The following is a 24,904-nucleotide window of genomic DNA, read 5'->3' on the forward strand; positions in this document are numbered from 1 at the left end:
GGAGTTTCCTTCTTGTTGCCCAGGCTGGAGTGCAATGGCACGATCTTGGCTCACCGCAACCTCTGCCTCCCAGGTTCAAGTAATTTTCCTGCCTCAGCCTCCCCAGTAGCTGGGATTATAGGCATGAGCCACCACGCCTGGCTAATTTTGTATTTTTAGTAGAGATGGGGTTTCTCCATGTTGGTCAGGCTGGTCTCGAACTCCTGACCTCAGGTGATCCACCCACCTCAGCCTCCCAAAGTGCTTGGATTACAGGCATGAGCCACCATGCCAGCCAAATTCATAATTCTTATCTCTAATTCAGTTAGATTCCATACTTCATTGTCAGAGAGAGAATATAACCCCTATATGAAGAGCACATCCCCTATATGCCAATGGTTTATCAACATACTTTTCTTCTAAAATATATCATGCCCTTCCTCTTCACTCTCACTGACACTGTCCTATTCTCCTTCCTCATTATGGCAATCATATATTGAGAGCTAGGAAGGTACCTAGGACTGTGCTTAATGTTTTATGAGCTGGGCAGGGTATCACATGCCTATAGTTCCAGCTACTCAGGAGGCTGAGGTGGGAGGATTACTTGAGCCTAGGAGTTTGAATCCAGCCTGGGCAACACAGTGAGACCCTATCTCTTAAAAAAAAAAAAAAAGGCCAGGGGCAGTGGCTCAAGTCTGTAATCCCAGCACTTTGGGAGGCCGAGGCGGGCGGATCACGAGGTCAGATCGAGACCATCCTGGCTAACACGGTGAAACTCCGTTTCTACTAAAAAATACAAAAAACTAGCTGGGCGAGGTGGCGGGCGCCTGTAGTCCCTGCCACTCAGGAGGCTGAGGCAGGAGAATGGCGTAAACCCGGGAGGTGGAGCTTGCAGTGAGCTGAGATCTGGCCACTGCACTCCAGCCTGGGCAACAGAGCGAGACTCCGTCTCAAAAAAAAAAAAAAAAAAAATACCCCCAAGCCAAAACTTCACAAACATTGTTTATGAACAGTTTCATACAATTTCCACAAACCCTCCATAGACAAGATAAGGTATTACTTTTATTAGATGCATTAAATAACTTTCCTCAGGTCTCATAAATAGTAAAAGGATTGGCCGGGCATAGTGGCTCACGCCTGTAATCCTAGCACTTTGGGAAGCCGAGGTGGGCGGATCACCAGGTCAGACTGAGACCATCCTGGCTAATACGGTGAAACCCTGTCTCTACTAAAAATACAAAAAAATTAGCCAGGTGTGTCGGCAGGAGCCTGTAGTCCCAGCTATTAGGGAGGCTGAGGCAGGAGAACGCCGTGAACCCAGGAGACAGAGCTTGTAGCGAACCAAGATCGTGCCACTGCACTCCAGCCCGGGCAATAGTGCAAGACTCCATCTCAAAAAAAATAAAATAAAATAAAATAAAAGGATTTAAACCAACCAAGGCGCACACAAGACTAAATCTCATTCATTTTCTGTTTCTGTATTATGCCCACCCACTATAGTTTATGTATCTTTATGCAACTTCTTGAAGAAAAATGTAAGAGGCTATTTAACTGTACCTTCCAAAGGAAGTGTTGTATGTATACCTTAAAGCCTATGCTTCAGAGAAATCAAAGCATGACAGTACCTATTGAGGCAGTCATCAACACAGCCCCTCCTGGTGTCATCATCTGGCTTCTTACAGTTACAGGTGGTAGCTTCGTAACCAGAAAGGGGTTTGACATCAACGTAGACATCTTGAAAAGAAAGCAAAGAATAATTTGTGAACATACAGGATAATTTTTCAAGTCCTAGGCTCAGAAGGACATTGATGTACAGAGGCAGAAAAAATAGCTCCCAAGTTACTCACTTGAACGAATTTTCTTATACAGTGGGACATCTGGCTTTTTGTATAGCTAGAAGAAAAGAAGAAAAATCTTGATATAGCATTTAACTTCAAATGCCAGATGGCAGCATCAATCACTAAAAATACAGGAAATTTTCTATGTGCTCTATTCATCTGAAAATATTTACAAGACATTTTGGGTGGGATACATTTTAGGGAAACTCTTGGTGTGATCTCTTTTTACTCTGGAATAAAAGGTGAGAGAAAAAGATTCAACAGAAGCAGCACTAAATAGTTTATAGAAGTGGAATTACATGTTTCTTCAGCATGTTGTCGGGCAGACTTAAATGAAAATCACACTGGAGACCAAAGCTACTCATCTGGACAAATTAAGATTAGATTTGCTTCTGTCAAAAGAAAGGAAAACAACATGCATAGGGCTTATTTAGATGTCTGGGCGGGTACATGAAATTAAAAAGATGAGTACCCTGGCTTTTCAGGTTGAGAATTGTAGCAAAACATTTCCAATTTTAATTAAGGCAATTAATTTAGTGAATAAAGGAGAGAAGGCAGGCAGGCAAAATGGAGGTCTCACATTATAATCAAGAAGACATTAGAAAGAAAAAAAAAAAAAATGCATTAAAAGAGAGGCAATCTTCCAGCATTTTGCCATAAGGGACCGTACAAAACAAACAGCAACTTGCACTAAGCTAGACTGTTTATTAATATATTGGAATAATCCCACCATCAGTTTCTAGTCAGTATGTTCAAAGCATTGTCTCCCTCATTGATAAAAACTGAGACAAATACCTAACATATTAATACTCTCAGAATTCAAGAGAGGCCATTGGAGAAGAGAATGAAGAAGGGAATGTCAATTTTGGCTTTCCAAAATTAACCTTTGGTGGCATTTTGACAGAACTCAGGAAATCTATTCACCTCAATTGCGTGACTATTTCTCTTTCCCAATGGTCGTTCATAATATGGGACCTGGGTGCTATAAGCTAATACAAAAATCACTGGGGGAAACTTTTCAATTTGGGAAGCAAGAGAAAAAAAACAGCATCTTCCTATTTTTAGTTACCAATATATTTAAAGATCTTTTAAAAGTGCAAGAGTGTTAAACATTTCCCTGCTTCCTTTGGTAGATGAATCTCTTTTGCATGTGAAAAATAAATTTCAAACTGATAAGAAGGAGCCAACAAAAATAAAGTCTGAAATTTCTTAGTGCTACTGGCAGTACATCTAAATTCTCCTGAGGCCTGCATCAGATACAATTGTTACAGAACAAAATATTTGCTACCAAAATAAAAGTCCAGAATAACAACAGAAGGTTGCCTAGGAAAGCAGCAACCCACTGCTATTTTGCAGTAAGATAAAGGCAAATAGGTCACATTAAATATGGATGCAAATTCATTTTTCTTAGTTCTAACCTTCACAGGGACACTTCTGAAAACCTCCTAAGATGAAAACATAACAAGGGGAAAGAAAAACACTTGCATTTCCCCTCCCCCTTTACCATTTAAGAATGAAACCTGGTAAAACAGGCTCTCTGTACCTGATTGTGTTTCCACTGCCAAAGGATATCATAAGGAAGCTGGAAGTCAATTCTCTTTTGTCTTAGATACTTTCCTGAAACAAAAAACACTATCAATTTCAGTACCTATTCTGATATTTGCTCATAAAAAGGGGTCAAACAGCTACAAGAACTAATATGTACTGACTAAAAAAATATTTAATTATTTAAGGATTTTTCCACCACCAATTTTTAATTTTAGCTATTCTTTCCCACCATACTTCACATGATATATGCTAAAGATATATTTTAAGCATAATAGTCTACATAAAACAACAAATATAGCAAAACTACAACCAAAAACACACAGGTCATTATGAAGCTTATTAAATATTTTATTATTATTAAAAATTACTAAGGGTAGAGCATCTGGCACCTGCTCTCCTTCATTATTACGCACAACCTAACGTTGATTACAAAAAGGAGAAATTCTTGTGTTTAAATAACTTGAGAAGTTTTCCAGGCAAATTTATGATCTTTTAACAGTTTTTCCTACCTATTGAAATAGTACTTAGTAATTTTGTTTGATTTTTTTGTTTTTGTTTCATATAAAATTATTCAGCCTTAAAAAAGAATGAAATTCTTTTTTTCTTTTTTTTTTGAGAGGAGGTTTTGCTCTTGCTGCCCAGGCTGGAGTGTAATGGCGCGATCTCAGCTCACTGCAACCTCTGCCGCTTGGGTTTAAGCGATTCTCCTGCCTCAGCTTCCTGAGTAGCTGGGATTATAGGCATGTGCCACCATGACCAGTTAATTTTGTAATTTTTTTTTTTTTTTCAGTAGAGACAGGGTTTCTCCATGTTGGTCAGGCTGGTCTTGAACTCCCAACCTAAGGTGGTCCGCCTGCCTCGTCCTCTCAAAGTGCTGGGATTACAGGCATGAGCCACCACACCTGGCCAAAAGAATGAAATTCTTATACATATAGTCATGTGCTATTGTAGTCAACAATAGACTGCATATATGATGGTGGTCCCAGAAGGTAATAAGGGAGCTGAAAAATTTATCCTAGCTGTTGTAACTTTGCAGTACAAAGTGTTAATCATGTGTTTGTGGTGATGCTGGTATAAACAAACCTATTGCTCTACCAGTTGAATACAAGCATAGCAGACATAGTTAGGTATAATACATAATACTTGATAAAATGGCTTTGTTACTGGTTTATACAAATAATATACTATACTTTTCATCATTATTTTAGAGTATACTCCTATTTATTAAAAAACAGCCTTGGCTGGGCGCACTGGCTCATGCCTATAATCCCAGCACTGTGGGAGGCTGAGGCAGGTGGATTACTAGGTCAGGCATTAGAGACAAGGCTGGCCAACACAGTGAAACCCCGTCTATATTAAAAATACAAAAAATTGGCCGGGCGTGGTGGCTCACACCTGTAATCCCAGCACTTTGGGAGGCTGAGGCAGGTGGATCACGAGGTCAGGAGATTGAGACCATCCTGGCTAACACAGTGAAACCCCGTCTCTACTAAAAATACAAAAAAATTAGCCAGGCGTGGTGGCGGGTGCCTGTAGTCCCAGCTGCTCGGGAGGCTGAGGCAGAAGAATGGCATGAACCTGGGAGGCGGAGCTTGCAGTGAGCCAAGATCGCACCACTGTACTCCAGCCTGGGTGAAGAGCGAGACTCTGTCTCAAAAAAAATAAAATAAAATAAAAAATTAGCTGGGCGTGGTGGTGGGCGCCTGTAATCCCAGCTACTCGGCAGGCTGAGGCAGGAGAACTGCTTGAACCTGAGAGGCAGAGGTTGCAGTGAGCCAAGATTGCACCACTGCACTCCAGCCTGGGCGATAGTGTGAGACTCTATCTCAAAAAAAAAACAACAACAACAAAAAAAATCAAACAAATGAAAAACCACCCCTTGGCTGGGCACAATGGTTCATGCCTGTAATCCAAACACTTTGGGAGGCTGAGGCAGACAGATCACTTGCAGTCAGGAGTTTGAGACCAGCCTGGGCAACATGGTGAAACCCCAACTCTACTAAAAATACAAAAATTAGCTGGGTGTGGTGGCACACGCCTGTAATCCCAGCTACTTTGGAGGCTGAAGTAGGAGAATCGCTTGAACCCGGGAGGTGGAGGTGGAGGTGGAGGTTGCAGTGTGCCAAGATCACGTACTGCACTCCAGCCTAGGCAACAGAGCGAGATACAGTCTCAAAAAAAAAAGGAAAACAAAACAAAACAAAAACAGCCTTGCCAGGAGTGGTGGCCCACATCTGTAATCCCAGCACTTTGGGAGGCCAAGGCGGGTGGATCACTTGAGGTCAGGAGTTCGAGAACAGCCTGGCCAACATGGTAAAGGCCCATCTCTGCTAAAAACACAAAAATTAGCTGCATGTGGTGGTATACACCTGTAGTCCCAGCTACTTGGGAGGCTGAAGCAGGAGAACCGCTCAAACTGGGAGGCAGAGGTTGCAGTAAGCCCAGATCGTGCCATTACACTCCAGTGGGCAACAGCACAGACTCTGTCTCAAAAGACCAAACCAGGCTGGACGTGGTGGCTCACACCTGTAATCCCAGCACTTTGGGAGGCCAAGGCAGGCAGATCACGAGGTCAGGAGATCAAGACCATCCTGGCTAACATGGTGAAACCCTGTCTCTACTAAAAATACAAAAAATTAGCCAGGTGTGGTAGTGGGCGCCTGTAGTCCCAGCTACTCAGGAGGCTGAGGCGGGAGAATGGCATGAACCCGGGAGGTGGTGCTTACAGTGAGCTGAGATCATGCTACTGCAATCCCGTCTGGGTGACAGAGCGAGACTGTCTAAAAAAAAAAAAAAAAAAGGAAACAAAACAAAAACAGTCTCAGGCAGATCCTTCAGGAGATACTCCAGAAGACATTATTACCATATCAGATGACAGCTCCATGAGTGCTACTGCCCCTGAAGACCTTTCAGTAGAACAAGACATAGAGGGAGAAAACAGTGATATTGATGATCCTACCCCTGGGTAGGCCTAGGCTAATGTGGGTTTGTGTCTTAGATTTCTCTTTTTTTTTTTTTTTTTTAATATTATTTTGAGACAGGGTCTCACTCTGTCACTCAGGCTGGAGTACAATAGCAGGATCATGGCTCACTGCTGCCTCGACCTCCCAGACTAAAGCGATCCTCTCACTTCTGCCTGCCAAATTGCTGGCAATACAGGCACATGCCACCATGCCGGGCTAATTTTTTATTTTTTGTAGACAGGGTCTTGCCATGTTGCTCAGGCTGGTCTCAAACTCCTGGACTCAAGCGATCTGCCCGCTCTGGCCTCCCAAAGTGTTGGGATTACAGGCATGAGCCACCATGCCCCGCCCTGTTTTCCCTTTTAACTAAAAAAGTTTAAAAAGAAGAAAAAATGTTAAAAATAAAGCTTATAAAATAAGGACATAAATTGTTTTTGTACAGCTGTATAATGTGTTCATGTTTAAAGCTAAGTTATTATGAGTCAAAATGTTTAAAAAAATTAAAAGTTTATAAAGTAAAAAAGCTACAGAAAGCTAAGATTAATTTACTATTGAGGAAAAAAAATTAATGTAGCCTAAGTGTGCAATGTTTATAAAATCTACAGTAGTGTAACAGTGATGTCCTAGGCCTTCACATTCACTCTCCACTCAATCACTGACCCTCCACTCAATCACAGTCCTGTAAGCTCCATTCAGGTAAGTGCCCCATAGTGGGCTGCCATTTTTTATCCTTTATATTGTATTTTTACTGTACCTTTTCTACATTTAGATATGTAAATACCACTGTGTCACAACTGACTACTGTATTCAGTACAGTAACATGATAAACAGGTTTGTAGCTTAGGAGCAAGAGGCTATACCATATAGCCTGGTTAGGCTATACTATTTAAGTTTATGTAGTACATTCCATGTTTACATAATTACAAAATTGCCTAACAATGCATTTCTCAGAATGTATTCCTATCATTAAGCAACACATGATAGTACTGGTACTACAACATGGATGAAACTTAAAGACATTATGCTAAGTGAATTAAGGCAGACACAAAATAACAGGTATTATATACAATCCCATTTTCAAAGAAATAGACAGTGATTACCAGAGGCTGAGGGGAAGAGAGAATGGAGAGTTACAGTTTAATGGGTACAGAGTTATAGTAAGGGATGATGAAAAAGTTCTGGGGATGGATAGCAGTCATGGTCATACAACAATGTGAATGTACTTAAAGACACTGAATTGTCACTTAATTGACACTGAATTTTACTGGAAGTTAAAAAAATGTAGTACATCTAAAACCATAGTCTATTTTAAAAGAGTAAGTTGGATGGTCTGTGAATTGTGTCTTAATAAAGTAGTTAAAACAATATAGCAGTGTTAAAACTTTTTGCTTCAATGATTAAACACAACTTAGAAAAAACTCAAGAGGAGAAGGAAAGCCTATTGTATATATCCATGTTTTTGCTTACCATATTCTTCTTTCCTAATGTTCCAAAGTGTCTTTTTTAAAAACTGTTTCCTTTCTGTTCACAGAACTTCCTTTACAGAAAGGATTCCCTATTCAGTAAATGGTGCTGGGATAACTGGTTAGCCATATGCAGAAGATTGAAACTGGACCCCTTCCTTACAGCATATACAAAAATAAACTCAAGATGGATTAAAAACTTCAATGTAGGCCAGGCGAGGTGGCTCATGCCTGTAATCCCAGCACTTTGGGAGGCTGAGGCATGTGGATCATTGAGGCCAGCAGTTTCATGTTTAAAGCTAAGTTATTATGAGTCAAAATGTTTAAAAAAATTAAAAGTTTATAAAGTAAAAAAGCTACAGAAAGCTAAGATTAATTTACTATTGAGGAAAAAAAATTAATGTAGCCTAAGTGTGCAATGTTTATAAAATCTACAGTAGTGTAACAGTGATGTCCTAGGCCTTCACATTCACTCTCCACTCAATCACTGACCCTCCACTCAATCACAGTCCTGTAAGCTCCATTCAGGTAAGTGCCCCATAGTGGGCTGCCATAGTGGGCGAGGTGGCGGGCGCCTATAGTCCCAGCTACTCCAGAGGCTGAGGCAGGAGAATGGCGTAAACCCAGGAGGCAGAGCTTGTAGTGAGCTGAGATCCGGCCACTGTACTCCAGTCCGGGCGACAGAGCGAGACTCTGCCTCAAAAAAAAAAAAAAAAAGCATGGAATGTTTTTCCATTTGTGTCTTTGCTGATTTCTTTGAGCAGTGGTTTGTAGTTCTCCTTATAGAGATCCTTTACTTCCCTAGTTAGCTGTATTCCTAGGTATTTTATTCTTTTTGTGGCAATTGTGAATGAGAGTTCATTCATGATTTGGCTCTTGGCTTAACTGTTATTGGTATATAGGAATGCTAGTTAGTTTTGTACACTGATTTTGTATCCTGAGACTTTGCAAAATAAAGTTGTTTATCAGCTTAAGGAACTTTTGCTTAAGAAAACACTCCTCGGTGGCTCAAGCCTATAATCCCAGCACTTTGGGAGGCTGAGACGGGTGGATCACGAGGTCAGGAGATCGAGACCATCCTGGCTAACACGGTGAAACCCTGTCTCTACTAAAAAATACAAAAAACTAGCCAGGCGAGGTGGTGGGCGCCTGTAGTCCCAGCTACTCGGGAGGCTGAGGCAGGAGAATGGTGTGAACCCTGGAGGCGGAGCTTGCAGTGAGCCAAGATCACGCCACTGCACTCCAGCCTGGGCGACAGAGTGAGACTCCATCTCAAAAAAAAAAAAAAGAAAACACTCCTCAGTGGGTGCTTGCTGGTGTAAGTCTGAATGAGGTGTGAAAGTTGATTAGACAAAATGGAATCATTCATACCATATCCAACTAAAACGGAGTCAGGAGGCCATGGGGGAGGGCACTAAGGTCCCTGATCCAGGAACTGATTTTGCACTTCAACAGAAAATTCACAAGGATCTAACTATAACTAAGACTATGTCTTACCTAGTAACTGCTGCCACTCACCAATGACGACGGCACCAGTGACCTTTTTCTTTTCTTACTTTGTTTTTGAGATAGGATCTCACTCTGTCATTCAGGCTAGAGTGCACTGGTGCAATCTCAGGTCACTGCAGCCTCAACCTCCCAGGCTCAGGTGATCCTCCTGCCTCACGCTTCCAAGTAGCTGGACCACAGGTGCATGTCACCACACTTGGCTAATTTTTTTTTTCTTTTTAAATTTTTGCATACACGGGTTTTCATTATGTTGTCTAGGCTGGTCTCAAATTCCTGAGTTCAAGCAATCCAACAGCCTCAGCCTCAGCCTCAGCCTCCCAAAGTGCTGGGATTATAGGCTTGAGCCACTGTGCCTGGCTGACCTTCTTCCAACCTTCCTCTTTTGCTCAATATAACCCCAGCCTTTCTCTTTGTTTTTCAGATACACTTAGGGATGACCCTGGTCTATGTGAGCTGAATTGCAATTCTTTTTTTTTTTTTCCATAGAAAACAGGGACTTGATCCGTCACCCAGGCTGGAGTGCACTGGTGCAATGATAGCTCACTGCAGCCTTGATCTCCTGGGCTCAAGTGATCCTCCTGCCTCAGCCTTCTGAGTAGGCATGTACCACCACACCTGGCAAATGTTGTTATTGCTTTATAGAGAGAGGTTCTCACTATATTGCCTAAGTTGGTCTCAAACTCCTGGCCTCAAGCAATCTTCTCTCCTCGGTCTCCAAAAGTGCTGGGATTACAGGCATGAGCCACCATGCCTGGCCTAATTCTCTCTCTCTCTTTTTTTTTTTTTTTTGTTGAGACAGAGTCTTGCTCTGCCACCCAGGCTGGAGTGTGATGGTGTGATCTTGGCTTACTGCAACCTCCACCTCCTGAGTTCAAGTGATCCTCCTGTCTCAGTCTCCCGAGTAACTGGGATTACAGGCATCCACCATCACTCCTGGCTAATTTTTTTCTATTTTTAGTAGAGACCATGTTGGCCAGGCTGGTCTTGAACTTCTGACCTCAGGTGATCTGCCAGCCTTGGCCTCCCAAAGTGTTGGGAATACAGGTGTGAGCCACCACACCAAGCCTACTTATTGTATATTATTCCCAAATAAACCCTTTACTTGGAGATATATATTTATATTATCTGAATATATGTTTATTTAAGGCTTTAAAAAAGAGGCTAGGCGTGGTGGTTCATGCCTGAAATTCCAGCACTCTGGAAGGCCAAGGTGGGTGGATCACTTGAGGTTAGGAGTCTGAGACCAGCCTGGCCAACATGGTGAAACACTGTCTCTACTAAAAACATAAAAATTAGCTGGGCGTGGTGGTGCATGCCTGCAGTCTCAGATACTCAGGAGACTGAGGTGCAAGAATTGCTTGAACCTGGGAGGAGGAGAATGCAGAGAGCCAAGATTGCACCACTGCACTCCAGCCTGGGCAACAGAGCGAGACTCCATCTCAAAAGAAAGCAAAAACAAAAACAAAACACACATCTGTGTGTAGGTTTTTCTTTTGTAGGTTTTTCTTTTCAATAGACATGTTTTCAGATTATTTGAGAAAATACCAAGGAACATGACTGCCACATCAAATGTTCAGAGTATACAATTGATATTTTAATACTGATGATTTTCCAGTAATCTTGCTACTACTACCAGTAGCTTTTTTTATTTTTTTTTGGTGTGATCTCTTTGGATTTTTTTTTATATAAACAATCATGTCATCTATAAACAGAAACAGTTTCATTTCTTGCTTCCTGATCATTATGACGACTCTTACTCATCTTCTTGACTTAATACACTGCCTACAACATCCATACAATGCTGAGTCAAGAGTGGACAACTCTTCTTTCCAATCTTAGGAGGAAGCATTCAACATTTCACCATTAAGAATGATATCAGGCCGGGTGTGGTGGCTTACCAGTATCCAAAATAAAAAAAGCTGATCTCACTATAGGTCCTAGACTCATTAAGAGACTAATAAGGAGATATTATAAATAATGTTATACCAATATCTTTAATAATTTAGATAAAATGGACAAGTTCCTTTAGAAATACAATGTATCAAAACTGAGTCAAGATGAACATCTGAATAGTCTATATCTTTAATTGAGTACCTTACCATATTATTCACATAAAAAATTTCAGTTCTAAATGGCTTCCCTAGTGAAGCCTGGTATATATTTGAGAAAGAAGTAATACTAGTCTTCCAGAAAACAGAGGAGAAAACTAATTTTCCAACGAATTTAATGAGACTAGTCTACGCCTAATACAAAACCTGACAAAGACTTTAAGAGAAAAAAAAAAAACAACTATAGAAAAAAATTCATTCTAAAGACTTCTGCAGAAAGCTCTCAGAACTAAAAAGGAATTTCCTTATCTTATTAAAGACATCTGCAGTTAATTTTTCCCCCCTTTTTCTTTTTCTTTCCTTTTTTTTTTTTGAGATGGAGTCTCGCTCTGTCGCCCAGGCTGGAGTGCAGTGGCGTGATCTCAGCTCACTGCAAGCTCCACCTACCGGGTTCACACCATTCTCCCGCCTCAGCCTCTCGAGTAGCTGGGACTACAGGCACCCGCCACCACACCCGGCTAATTTTTTTTTTTGTACTTTCAGTAGAGACGGGGTTTCACCGTGTTAGCCAGGATGGTCTCAATCTCCTGACCTGGTGATCCACCCGCCTCCGCCTCCCAAAGTGTTGGGATTATAGGCTTCAGCCACTGCACCTGGACACATTTTTTCTTTTTTTGAGACGGAGTCTTGCTCTGTTGCCCAGGCTGGAGTACAGTGGCACAATCTCTGCTCACTGTAACCTCTGCCTCCTGGGCTCAAGCGATTATCCTGCCTCAGCCTCTTGAGTAGCTGGGAATACAACTACATGCCACCACACGCAGCTAATTTTTTTTTTTTTTTTTGAGACGGAGTCTCGCTCGGTCGCCCGGGCTGGAGTGCAGTGGCCGGATCTCAGCTCACTGCAAGATCCGCCTCCCGGGTTCACGCCATTCTCCTGCCTCAGCCTCCCGAGTAGCTGGGACTACAGGCGCCCGCCACCTCGCCCGGCTAGTTTTTTGTATTTTTTAGTAGAGACAGGGTTTCACCGTGTTAGCCAGGATGGTCTCGATCTCCTGACCTCGTGATCCGCCCGTCTCGGCCTCCCAAAGTGCTGGGATTACAGGCTTGAGCCACCGCGCCCGGCCTAGCTAATTTTTGTATTTTTGGCAGAGGTGGGGTTTTGCCATGTTGGCCAGGCTGGTCTCGAACTCCTGACCTCAGGTGACACACCTGCTTCCCACAGTGCTGGCATTACAGGTGTGAACCATCACACCTGGCTGACAATTTATATTCATATACTTTCAAGTTCAACTGACACTTCTCCCATCTTCAATCTGTTATTAAATCTACATTTCGTGTTTTAAAATTTCAGACACATATGTTTTAGTTCTGGGACTTTCATTTGGCTATTGTTCATTTTTAAATTTTTATGTTTCCATTTTTAAGATTTATCTGCTTATTCATAATAAGCATATTTTCCTTTACATCCTTGAACACAGTTATAACAATGATTTTAAAATCCTTGTCTGCTATTTTCAGCATCTGGATGACCTTGGAAATTGTCAGTGTTGACTGCCTTCTCTCTTAATATGAGTTATATTTTCATGTTTATTAACATCCAGTAATTTTGGATTGAATTATGGACATTATAAGTAACACGTCGCAGAGATTCTCAATTGTGTTATTACCCTATGAAAAGAACTGGTTTCGGCCAGGTGAAGTGGCTCATGCCTGTAATTCCAGCACTTTGGGAGGCTGAGGTGGGCAAATTGCTTGAACTCCGGAGTTTGAGACTAGCCTGAGCAACATGGTGAAACCCCATCTTTATCAAAACTACAAAAAAATTAGCCAGGTGTGGTGGTGCATGCCTGTGGTCCCAGCTACTTGGGAGGCTGAAGTGGAAGAATCACTTGAGCCTAGGAGGCAGAGGCTGCAGTGAGCCAAGATTGCACTACTGCACTTGAGCCTCAGCAGCACAATGAGACCCGCATCTCAAAAAAATAGAAAAAAAATAAAAAATAAGAAAGAAAATAAAAGAAGTTTTTCTTTGCATTTGAGCAAGCAGTTACTGTGGGTGAACCAAAATCTGTAACACTGTCTTTCATGGGATAGACAGTAGCTGAAATCCCTACTTAGTATCTTTAGTCTTAACAACTTTACTGAATTCTGGCTATATATACACAGTTTAGGGGTCAGTTACCTAGATATGTGGCTTGAGTGTATATGCAAAATTTGCAGTTTCCCCTGTTAGCATTTTATCCCTCACTTTCCTGCTGCCGTAGCTGTCCTGAAACATGGCCCTTAAATAATCAGTAAGATTCAAGGTTTCTAAGTGCTTACTTATACTGCTAACTGGGACCTGGCCACAGACAAAGAGCTATACAAGTGGGAAATGCAACCAGTGTGCTTCTCTTCTTCTAATTATTGATTTTTCTTCAGTTTGTGTCTGCTTTTGATTGCTCTCCAGTGACTTAGGATTACTATGTTTTAAATTTGTCCGGTTGATGAATTTTTTTTCTTTTCTTTTCTTTTTTTTTTTTTTTGAGAGTCTTGCTCTGTTGCCCAGGCTGGAGTGAAGTGGCATGATCTCAGCTCTCTGCAACCTCTGCCTCCCAGGTTCAAGTGATTCTCGTGCCTCAGCCTCTTGAGGAGCCAGGACTACAGGCATGCACCACTACGTCCAGCTAATTTTTATATTTTCAGTGAAGATGGGGTTTTACCATGTTGGCCAGGCTGGTCTTGAATTCCTGACCTCAGGTGATCCATCGGCCTCGGCCTCCCAAAGTGCTGGGATTACAGGTGGATAATTGTTATTCCTGGGAGGGTGAGCCTGATACAATCTTCTCTTTCAATAACAAAAGTAGAATTCCTAGTCTTTTTTTTTTTTCTTTTCTTTTTTTGAGATGGAGTCTCACTCTTGTCACCCATGCTGGAGTGCAATAGCGTGATCTTGAACTCCTGGATTCAAGTGATCCACCCACCTCAGCCTCCCAAAGTGCTGGGATTACAAGTGTGAGCCACCGCGCCCACCCTAGTTCTTATTTTCAAAGCCTATTTATCATAAGCAGATTTTAAATTTGCTGAGAGCCTGCTTCCACTGCTATGATCTCATTAGTAAATACAAAAGACTCCTTCAAAAGAGCTTTGGCACTAATTCTAGAGAATAAGGAACTTACTCTTACCTTCATTAAGTAAACACACGTAAAGTTTATGTAGCTGAGAATTAAACCTTGTAACTTCATGTTGTAGTTAAATCTGTCTACAGCCACCCAACACAGAATAATTCAAGCAAACTAATCTTTACTGAAGAACTTGTTTCTGTCTGCTGATTAAAAAACTGCTGGTACTGAACTCTCTCATGGAGAAAAGGGGATTAGCTAATCAGAATATAAACAAGAGCTCCACAGTCAAGAGGGTCAAGAGAATCATAGTTGAAAAAAACACTACAAGACATAGAATCAACATTAACTATACAATTAAAGTGCTCCTGGTTTCATACCATAAAGGGGTTTAATGAACCCCTTTAAAGCAATTTTGTTTAAACAAACCAAATATATGAAGAAAACCTGTCATCTACATTCAATATTTTATCCTAATTTCTTCTTTTCTTTTTTTTTTTTTTGAGACGGAGTCTCGCTCTGTCGCCCAGGCTGGAGTGCAGTGGCCGGATCTCAGCTCACTGCAAGCTCTGCCTCCCGGGTTCACGCCATTCTCCTGCCTCAGCCTCCCGAGTAGCTGCGACTACAGGTGCCCGCCACCTCGCCCGGCTAGTTTTTTGTATTTTTTAGTAGAGACGGGGTTTCACCATGTTAGCCAGGATGGTCTTGATCTCCTGACCTCGTGATCCGCCCGTCTTGGCCTCCCAAAGTGCTGGGATTACAGGCTTGAGCCACCGCGCCCGGCCTCTTTTCTTTTTTTTTGAGACAGAGTCTCACTCTGTTGTCCGGGCTGGAGTACAGTGGTGCGATCTCTGCTCACTGCAAGCTCCGCCTCCCGGGTTCACGCCATTCTCCTGCCTCAGTCTCCCGAGTAGCTGGGACTACAGGCGCCCGCCACCATGGCCAGCTAATTTTTTGTACTTTTTAGTAGAGATGGGGTTTCACTGTGTTAGCCAGGATGGTCTCGATCTCTGACCTTGTGATCTGCCTGCGTAGGCCTCCCAAAGTGTTGGGATTACAGGCATGAGCCACCGTGCCCAGCCTTCTCCTTTTCTTTCATTTGCATGGCAAATATTTGATAAAATTCTATTATGTACCAAGTACTGAGAAATCTAGGGAGAGTAAGAAAGACAATGATCCTGTACTACCGGAGATTATAATCTAATGGAGGAGACAGATAAATAAATAAACATTGTAATTACAGATATAGAGAGTGATGTTACCTATAACAAAGAGAGGTGAAGCCTCTTTTGGTGAGATAATCAGGAAAATTATTTTAAAGAAAATGGTATTGAAGCTGATACCGACATTAAGATCATCCTTAAAAGAGTAGCAGAAACCAACCATGGGAAGACTCTGAAAAAGAGCTTCTCAGGCAATGGGAATAACAAGCATAATGACCCTCCGGTGGGAAAAAGCTTGCTATGTTCTAGAAACTGAAAGAAGGCCAGTATGATACAATATAGTGAATAAGATTGAGATGGGAATGAATAAATGGAGAGAGATGGGGTAATCAGGAACCAGATCATTCAAGTCAAGAAGTTTGCTTTTTAATCTGATGGTAAGCCATGCAAAGGTTTTAAGTATGATCTGGGTTAGGTTAAAAAATAATTTCTGTTTTTACTGAGTAGAGGCTGGGCCACACGGAAACACGACTGTAAATAGATCTGTTAGATGGCCATTGCAGCAGCCTGAAGAAAAGATACTATTGTCACAGACTTGAGAGATAGCAATGGGATGTGGAGAGAAGTAGGATATATTTCAGGGATAGAAACACAACAGAACTTGGAGATGAACTGGATAAGGGACAGAAAAAAAATGAGAGGAACTTAGAATGACTTCTTGGTACCTTTTACTTATCTGATAAGCTCAATAATAGGGTCCTAGAAGGTACTACAATCCAAATGCTAAACAAAGCCTTGACATTTTTGCCAAGAATGAACAGTAGAATAAATATCACTCTATTTTCAAGCAGATACTCAGTAAAAGCAGTGGGGCCTCTTTCTCTGATCATATGTGTGTATAAATCATCTTTTTTTTTTTTTTTTTTTTTTTTTGAGACGGAGTCTCACTCTGTCGCCCAGGCTGGAGTGCAGTGGCCGGTTCTCAGCTCACTGCAAGCTCCGCCTCCCGGGTTTATGCCATTCTCCTGCCTCAGCCTCCGAGTAGCTGGGACTACAGGCGCCCGCCACCTCGCCTGGCTAGTTTTTTGTATTTTTTAGTAGAGACGGGGTTTCACCGTGTTAGCCAGGATGGTCTCGATCTCCTGACCTTGTGATCCGCCCGTCTCGGCCTCCCAAAGTGCTGGGATTACAGGCTTGAGCCACCGCGCCCGGCCTAAATCATCTGTTTTTGAACGTGGAAAGTATTTGACACTGAACGGCTAACTACTTGGTTTTTCCTAGATGACATACCTAGGGAAACAAAAGGTACAGACATAGTGTTATTTATTTAATTTTTTTTAGAGATAGGATTTCTCTCTGTCAACTCAGGCTAGAGTGCAGTGGCAGGATCACGACTCACCACAGCCTTAGCCTCCTAGGCTTGGGTGATCCTCTCACCTCAGCCTCCAGAGTGGCTGGGATTACAGACCTGTGCCACCACACCCAGCTAACTTTCTTATTTTTTGTAGAGACAGAGGGTCACCAAGTTGCCCAGGCCATCAACTCCGGGGCTCAAGCAATCCACCTGCCTTGGCCTCCCAAAGTGCTACGATTATAGACATGAGCCACCATGCCTGGCCCAGTGTTATTTATTAAGGCTCCAGTGAACAAGATTTATGCCACTGTGAACCCCTGACTATCAAACAGTGTACAAAATTCTTCAGAGTAGGGCCGGGCGCGGTGGCTCAAGCATGTAATCCCAGCACTTTGGGAGGCCGAGACGGGTGGATCACGAGGTCAGGAGATCGAGACCATCCTGGTTAACCTGGTGAAACCCCATCTCTCCTAAAAAATACAAAAAACTAGCTGGGCAAGGTGGCAGGCACCTGTAGTCCCAGCTACTCGGGAGGCTGAGGCAGGAAAATGGCGTAAACCTGGGAGGCGGAGCTTGCAGTGAGCTGAGATCCGGCCACTGCACTCCAGCCTGGGCGACAGAGTGAGACTCTGTCTCAAAAAAAAAAAAAAAAAATTCTTCAGAGTAAGTTTAAGTAAAATGGTAAAGAAGAGCTTGATCTCACTGGAGAAACAGAAATAATAACAAGATTAAAAAGACATTTCCCTCAAACCCAGGAAATACTGTTTCTTCTCAGCAATATATTGTGTGGACTCAGTACTTACCAACATGAATGGGCGCTGGGAATAATCCATATTCATGCTCTCCTGGAGTATACTCCAGCTTCTCTTTCTTTAATTGGATCAATCGACTCTTTGGGCTGTGATAAAAAAAAAAAAGGGAAACAGTCAGAGGCAAAGAAATTTCTTCCTGTAGTCAAATACAGATAACAGATCATTCTATGAGGAGAGGGTACCAAGTACATTGAAAAATTAAAAAAAAAAAAATCTTTACTTCTGAAATTGTCTTTAAGAAAGAGGCTCTTGGCTGGGCATGGGGGTTCACGCCTGTAATCCCAACACTTTGGGAAGCTGAGGTGGGAGCACTGCCTGAGCCCAGGAATCTGAGACTGGCCTGGGTAACAAGTGAGACCCTGTCTCTATTTTTAAAAAAAAGAAAGAAAAGAAAGTGGCTCTTTTATTTTCTCTGACAGTTTTGGAGAAGGAACACAAATTTTAGAGCTGATTACAATGACTGCCTTATATTTGGTTACTTTATATCAATACTGTGAAGTAGGTAAGCGGAAAGATGCTGTATAAGACTGAGCGACTTGCCTTGATTTTAGTAGTTGGGAAGGAGACTTAAGCTTCAAAACCTCAGTTTCTTGCTCAACATCTACTCACTATATTATTCTCTTGCTTTTATTCCACCATGTCTCTCTAGGCTTGTGTCTTCTACTCATATTATTGGTTTGTTTCCTAAAGTTTAAAATGAGATCTCAAGAGATTTCATAAATATATAAAGGGGGAAAAAAAGAAGGAAAACAAAAAAGAAAAATGAGAAAAAAGGGCCTTAGAAGAGCCTCATTTAATTATGACTATATTTTAGCTTAAAGCTCCACTTAATTCTTTTTTTTTTTTTTCCCAGATGGAGTTTTGCTCTTGTCACCCAGGCTGGAGTGCAATGACATGATCTCAGCTCACTGCAACCTCCATCTCCCAGGTTTAAGCAGTTCTCCTGCCTTAGTTTCCCAAGTAGCAGGGATTATAGGCATGTGTCACCACGCCTGGCTAATTTTTGTATTTTTAGTAGAGATGGCGTTTCACCCTGTTGGTCAGGCTGGTCTTGAACTCCTGACCTCAGGTGATCCATCCGCCTCGGCCTCCCAAAGTGCTGGGATTACAGGCGTGAGCCACTGTGCCCAGCCTGAAGTTCCAGTGAATAAGGCAAAGCTGATACATTTCTTTCCTCTAATAAAATTATAACACACTGACTTTTGCCAGGCGTGGTGGCTCACGCTTGTAATCCCAGCACTATGGGAGGCCGAGGCGGGTGGATTATGAAGTCAGGAGTTTGAGACCGGCCTGGCCAACACAGTAAAACCCCGTCTCTACTAAAAATATAAAAACTAGCTGGGCGTGGTGGCAGGTGCCTGTAATCCCAGCTACTTGGGAGACTAAGGCAGGAGAATCGCTTGAACCCGGGAGGCAGAGGTTGCAGTAAGCTGAGATCGTGCCACTGTATTCCAGCCCAGGCGACAGAGCTAGACACCGTCTCAAAAAAAAAAAAAAAAAAAAAAAAAAAAAGCTGGGTGTGGTAGTGCATGCCTTTGGTCCCAGCTACTTGGGAGGCTGAAGTGAAAGGATCACTTGAGCCCCGGGTGGGGCAGAGGCTACAGTAAGCCCAGATAGCACACTGCATTCCAGCCTGAGTGACAGAGCCAGACCCTGTTGGGGCGGTGGGGGGTGGAGAAGCAAGCATGTTAACAAAAGGCAATGCATGATCATGGATTATATCCTGAATCAATGTAAGAAAGATTGCCGGCCAGACTCGGTGGCTCATGCCTGTAATCCCAGCAGTTTGGGAGGCCAAGGCAGGTGGATTACCTGAGGTCAGGAGTTCAAGACCAGCCTGGCCAACATGGAGAAATCCCATCTCTACTAAAAATACAAAAATTACCTGGGTGTGGTGGTGCACACTTGTAATCTCAGCTACTCAAGAGGCTGAGGCTGGAGAATCGCTTGAATCCGGGAGGCGGAGGTTGCAGTGAGCCGAGATTGCGCCATTGTACTACAGCCTAGGCAACAAGAGCGAAACTCCGTCTCAGAAAAAAAAAAAAAAAAAGAAAAAGAAAGACTGCCATCATAAAAGACTTAATGAAGACAATCTTTATTTATTTATTTTTTTCTTGAGACAGAGTCTCACTCCGTTGCCCAGGTTGGAGTGCAGTGGCATGATCTTGGTTCACTGCAACTCTGCCTCCCAGGTTCAAATAATTCTTGTGCCTCAGCCTCCCGAGTAGCTGGGATTACAGGTGCCAACTACTGGGATTACACCATGCCTGGCTAGTTTTTGTATTTTTAGTAGAGACAGGATTTTATCATGTTGGCCAGGCTGGTCTCGAACTCCTGACTTCAGGTGATCCGCCTGCCTCAGCTCCCAAAGTGTTGGGATTACAGGCGTGAGCCATGGCACCTGGCCAGCTTATCTTGATAATTCATAAAAACAGGTAATAAACATGATGTGCTTTAGGAAAATATTAAATGATTTTTAATTTACTCTCATAAATTTATTATGATTAATATTTAAACAAGTATAAAATTATTTAGTACCAAATAACTAGAGGAAAAATAGGATCAAAATCATACTGACAGGGAAAGAAAAACTGTCTTGGATTTAAAACAAAGTTCCAGTAAAAACAATATATTTATAAAGACTGCTATGATCTGAGTCTATTAATATAAATCTAGGACTGTAACATAGATGCACTTAAACACACCATAACTGACACAAATGTAGATATATGTAAAAGCACTTTATAAATAGCAAAGGAGAATACAAACATAACTTAATAGATGTAATAAATGTTGCTCATAGAAACTGTTCTGGATAGAAATATAAAGTCATTTGTCATTTGATAGTGATACATTCTGACAAATGCTGTGTGAACATCATAGAATATACTTACACAAACCTAGATGGTACAGCTTATAGGTCCTAGGCTACAAACCTGTTTAGCATTTAACTGTACTGAATACTGCAGGCAGTTGTAACACAATGGTATCTAAACATTTCTAAACATAGGAAAGACAGAGTAAAAATATGGTGGTAAACAATAAAAAAGGGTACACTTTATAGTACAGAGTACTTACCATGAATGGACCTTGCAGGACTGGAAGTTGCTCTGGGTGAGTCAGTGAGTGTGTGGTGAATGTATGTGAAAGCCTAGGAAATTACTATACATTGTACAAAAAAAAGTACAAAAAAGCCAAAATGCTAGGAAAGCTATGACATCACTAGGTGATAGGAATTTTTCTTTGCTTTTTTGTGACAGGGTCTCATTCGGTCTCCCACGGTAGAGTACAGTGGCGAGATCTCAGCTCACTGCAGCTGCAGCCTCAACCTCCTAGACTCAAGTGAACTTTTTGCCTCAGCCTCCTTGCCCTCTGAGTAACTGGAACTACAGGTGCATGCTACCACGAAGGGACAGGATTTTTTTTTTTTTTTTTTTTTTGTAGACACGGTGTTTCACCACATTGCCCAGGCTGGTCTTCAACTCCTGGGCTCAAGCGACTTGCCTGCCTCGGCCTCCCAAAGTGCTAGGATTACAGGTGTGAGCCACTGTGCCTAGCCTATAAACTTCTCAGGACAAAATTTGGCACTTAATCCATTTTGAAATGTCTATCTTGGGTAAATATGAAATTGATGAACCAAAACAATTTCCTCATATTTGTTACCACACGAGAGGGCAGATCCACTTAAATCTCTTTAAGGAGATTTTAAGTCATAGATATTTTAGTAATTATACATAGAAAATGCTGCTGGGTCCTACAAGGCATCCAAGTTGAACGAAGGGTGGCCCTAGCCATAAGAAGCTTACAATTTGGCGGGAAAACAAGTACGTATGCAGATACCTAGATTACCTATCAAAATGTGATAAAACTTTGAGGCTGGAAGCAGTGGCTCATGTATGTAATCCCAGCACTTTGGGAAGTTGAGGCAGGCAGATTACCTGAGGTCGGGAGTTAGAGACCAGACTGGCCAACATGGCTAAACCGTATCTCTACTAAATATACAAAAATTAGCCAGGTGTGGTGGCACCTGTAATTCCAGCTACTTGGGAGGTTGAGGCATGAGAATTGCTTGAACACAGGAGACAAAGGTTGCAGTGAGCCGAGATCGCACCACCGCACTCTAGCCTGGGTGATGAAGTGAGGTTGTCCCACCCCAACCCCCCGACCCCCCAAAAAATGTGATAAAACTCATGACACTACTTACTAGGAGAAGATACTAAGTTCTACAAAGGGAGAAAGAAAAGTAATTGTAATTAGGAAAGAATTAAGAAAACTTATTTGAAAAGATAAATGGGATTTTGACAATGAAAAGTGAAGTAGGGAAGGTAGTTCATACTACACAGAGCAGACATCTAGGATAAACCCCAGGAGGAAAGTGTAGGATGGAGGAAGTAAGAAAAATGATCAGATGTGGCTAAAGGAACAAGTATTTGAGGACTATGACTGGACAAATAACTAGAAAAATAGGTTATACAAGATGAGGGTGGGACTTAAATATTATGCAATGATTCTACAGGAAGTAACAAGGTTTCAAAGGAATCTGGGCAGGGAATAATGACCCCAATGAGGACATATGCCGGGCATGGTGGCTCACACCTGTAATCCCAACACTTTGGGAGGCTGAGGCGGGCAAATCATGAGGTCAGGAGATCAAGACCATCCTGGTTAACATGGTGAAACCCCGTTTCTACTAAAAATACAAAAATTCAGCTGGGCGTGGTGGCACGCACCTCTAGTCCCAATTACTTGGGAGGCTGAGGCAGGAGAATCACTTGAATCTGGGAGGCAGAGGTTGTAGTGAGCTGAGATCGCACCACTGCAATCCAGCCTGGGCGATAGAGTGAGACTCCATCTCAAAAAAAAAACAAAAACAAAAAACAAAAAAAAAAGAGGACATATTACTTCTAAAGAGGAAGAGTCTTAGAGGAGTAATTTGTCCAAGGCCACAATATAGTGACTGTGGAGTAAGACATTAAATAGTATTTTGAATGCTTACTTCATGTATAGAAAGCATTTTACCACTGATAACTGAGTACCAGGTACTATTTATCATTGCCATTTTAAAGCTGAGGACACTGAGGATCAAGGGTTGCCCAAATCAATAACTTGCCCAAATTCATATAACTAGTAATGGATGAAGCTAGGATTTGATAAATTCTATAGCCACAAATGACAATTCTATTCTACATTCCACTGGCAGTTAAACTTTTTTGAAAATACTGTTTTCATAAATTACCTTTCTAAAGATGTTAACATTTCTCTCAAAACAATCTATCAACCAATGTACAGTCTACTTTCTGGAACAGATTTATTTTGCTAATTTTACTTAAATAAACATAAATTTACATATTTCAGCATAATCAACTATTTACAGGGAGAGACGGTCCAGACCCATACAAAAGATAAATTAAGATCATACCAGCGTTTGTTGGGTGTGTTGGCTCATGCCTGTAATCCCAGCACTTTGGGAGGCTGAGTCAGGCAGATCACTCGAGGCAAGGAGTTTGAGACCAGCCTTGGCCAAGAAGGTGAAACCCCGTCTTTACTAAAAATATAAAAATTAGCAGGGCGTAGTGGTGTATGCCTCTAATCCTAGCTACTCATGAGGCTGAGGCATGAGAATCGTTTGAACCAGGGAGGTGGAGGTTGCAGTGAGCTGAGATCGTGCCACTGCACGCCAATCTGGGTGACAGAGTGAGACTGTCTCAAAAAAAAAAAAAAATTGTTAAAAAAGATTACCAGTGGCCGGGTGTGGTGGCTCACACCTGTAATCCTAGCACTTTGGGAGGCTGAGGCGGGCGGATGACTTGAGGTCAGGAGTTCAAAACCAGCGCAGCCAACATGGTGAAACCATGTCTCTATTAAAAATACGAAAATTCAGAGTCTCAAAGAAGCAGATTCTCTCTGTTGAAGACTTGAAGAAACAAGCCACCAACCATGAATTACACAACTGCAAAGAAATGAGTTTTACCTACATACATGTGAGTCTGGAAAACAGCCCCAGCCTCAGATGGTACCTTGATTCTAGCCTTACGAAACACAGAACAGAGGATCTGACTAAGCCAGAACTAAACTACAATTCTAGGGAATCTGTGAGATAATAAATGGATGATATTTAAGCTGCTAAATTTGTAACAATTTCTTCAACTGAAAGGGGCTAGAAGCATGGCATCATAGCAAGAACAAATACCCTAGTAGCAAAAAGCACATGAAAAATTCAGATTTTGTCTTCTAAATAATAATCCTCACTAAAAGAAACCAAAGCTCCTTGAGGGAAATAGTTGATTCCAGATGCAGGCCAAAGAAAGAACAAGTAAAGTCTGATAAACAACAGCAGAAAAGTAAACCAAAACAAAAAAGTAAATCCTCACTACGCCAAACAGCAGAAAGCAGGGAAGTGCTCAAAGATGAGTAATCTGAAGAGACGTATAAAGGAAACAGTGGCCAGTTTAAAGGGGCTCCTGTGGTAAAATCAGAGAATTTTGAGTAGTTTCCTATAAAATACTAATAGATAATAATATATTCAATTTTATGCCAAGCATGATAGCTTATGCCTCCTAGCACTTTGGGAGGCTGAGGCAGAAGGACTTCTTGAGCCCAGGAGTTGGAGTCAAGCCTGGGCAACATAGGGAGACCCTGTCTCTGGAGAAGAACAAACAAACAAACAAAACCACCCAAACAAACAAACAAAAAATTCATGTGTCTATATGGTATTCAAACAAAACAAAACAAAACAAAAAAGTTTATGCAGAAAAAAAAAAGAGAAGCTCATCTTCACCAGAAAATGTCAGCTAAAAAATCAAGAAATAATGGAATTAGAAAATTTTCTGGCCGGGCACGGTGGCTCAAGCCTGTAATCCCAGCACTTTGGGAGGCCGAGGTGGGCGGATCACGAGGTCAGGTAATCGAGACCATCCTGGCTAACACAGTGAAACCCCGTCTCTACTAAAAAAAAAATACAAAAAACTAGCCGGGCAAGGTGGCGGGCACCTATAGTCCCAGCTACTCGGGAGGCTGAGGCAGGAGAATGGCGTGAACCCGGGAGGCGGAGCTTGCAGTGAGCCGAGATCCGGCCACTGCACTCCAGCCTGGGCGACAGAACGAGACTCCGTCTCAAAAAAAAAAAAAA

At 42.0% G+C, this 24,904-nt stretch overlaps 1 protein-coding gene across 4 annotated transcripts in view; it reads right to left on the bottom strand.

Moving 5' to 3' along the window:
• The window catches only part of ASH1L (ASH1 like histone lysine methyltransferase), a 229,069-nt gene that overhangs the window by 42,207 nt on the left and 161,958 nt on the right, over positions 1-24,904 (bottom strand). For all 4 annotated transcript variants that reach the window (XM_023213962.2, XM_023213961.1, XM_023213960.2 and 1 more), the window contains 4 exons: positions 17,767-17,861; positions 3,361-3,434; positions 1,827-1,872; positions 1,605-1,713 (listed from right to left, as the gene is read on the bottom strand). In XM_023213962.2, coding sequence (XP_023069730.1) covers positions 1,605-1,713; positions 1,827-1,872; positions 3,361-3,434; positions 17,767-17,861 — 324 coding nt within the window. The remainder of the gene's footprint in view (positions 1-1,604; positions 1,714-1,826; positions 1,873-3,360; positions 3,435-17,766; positions 17,862-24,904) is intronic.

Source organism: Piliocolobus tephrosceles, chromosome 1 (genome assembly GCF_002776525.5).
Source record: "Piliocolobus tephrosceles isolate RC106 chromosome 1, ASM277652v3, whole genome shotgun sequence".
Lineage (NCBI taxonomy): Eukaryota > Metazoa > Chordata > Mammalia > Primates > Cercopithecidae > Piliocolobus > Piliocolobus tephrosceles.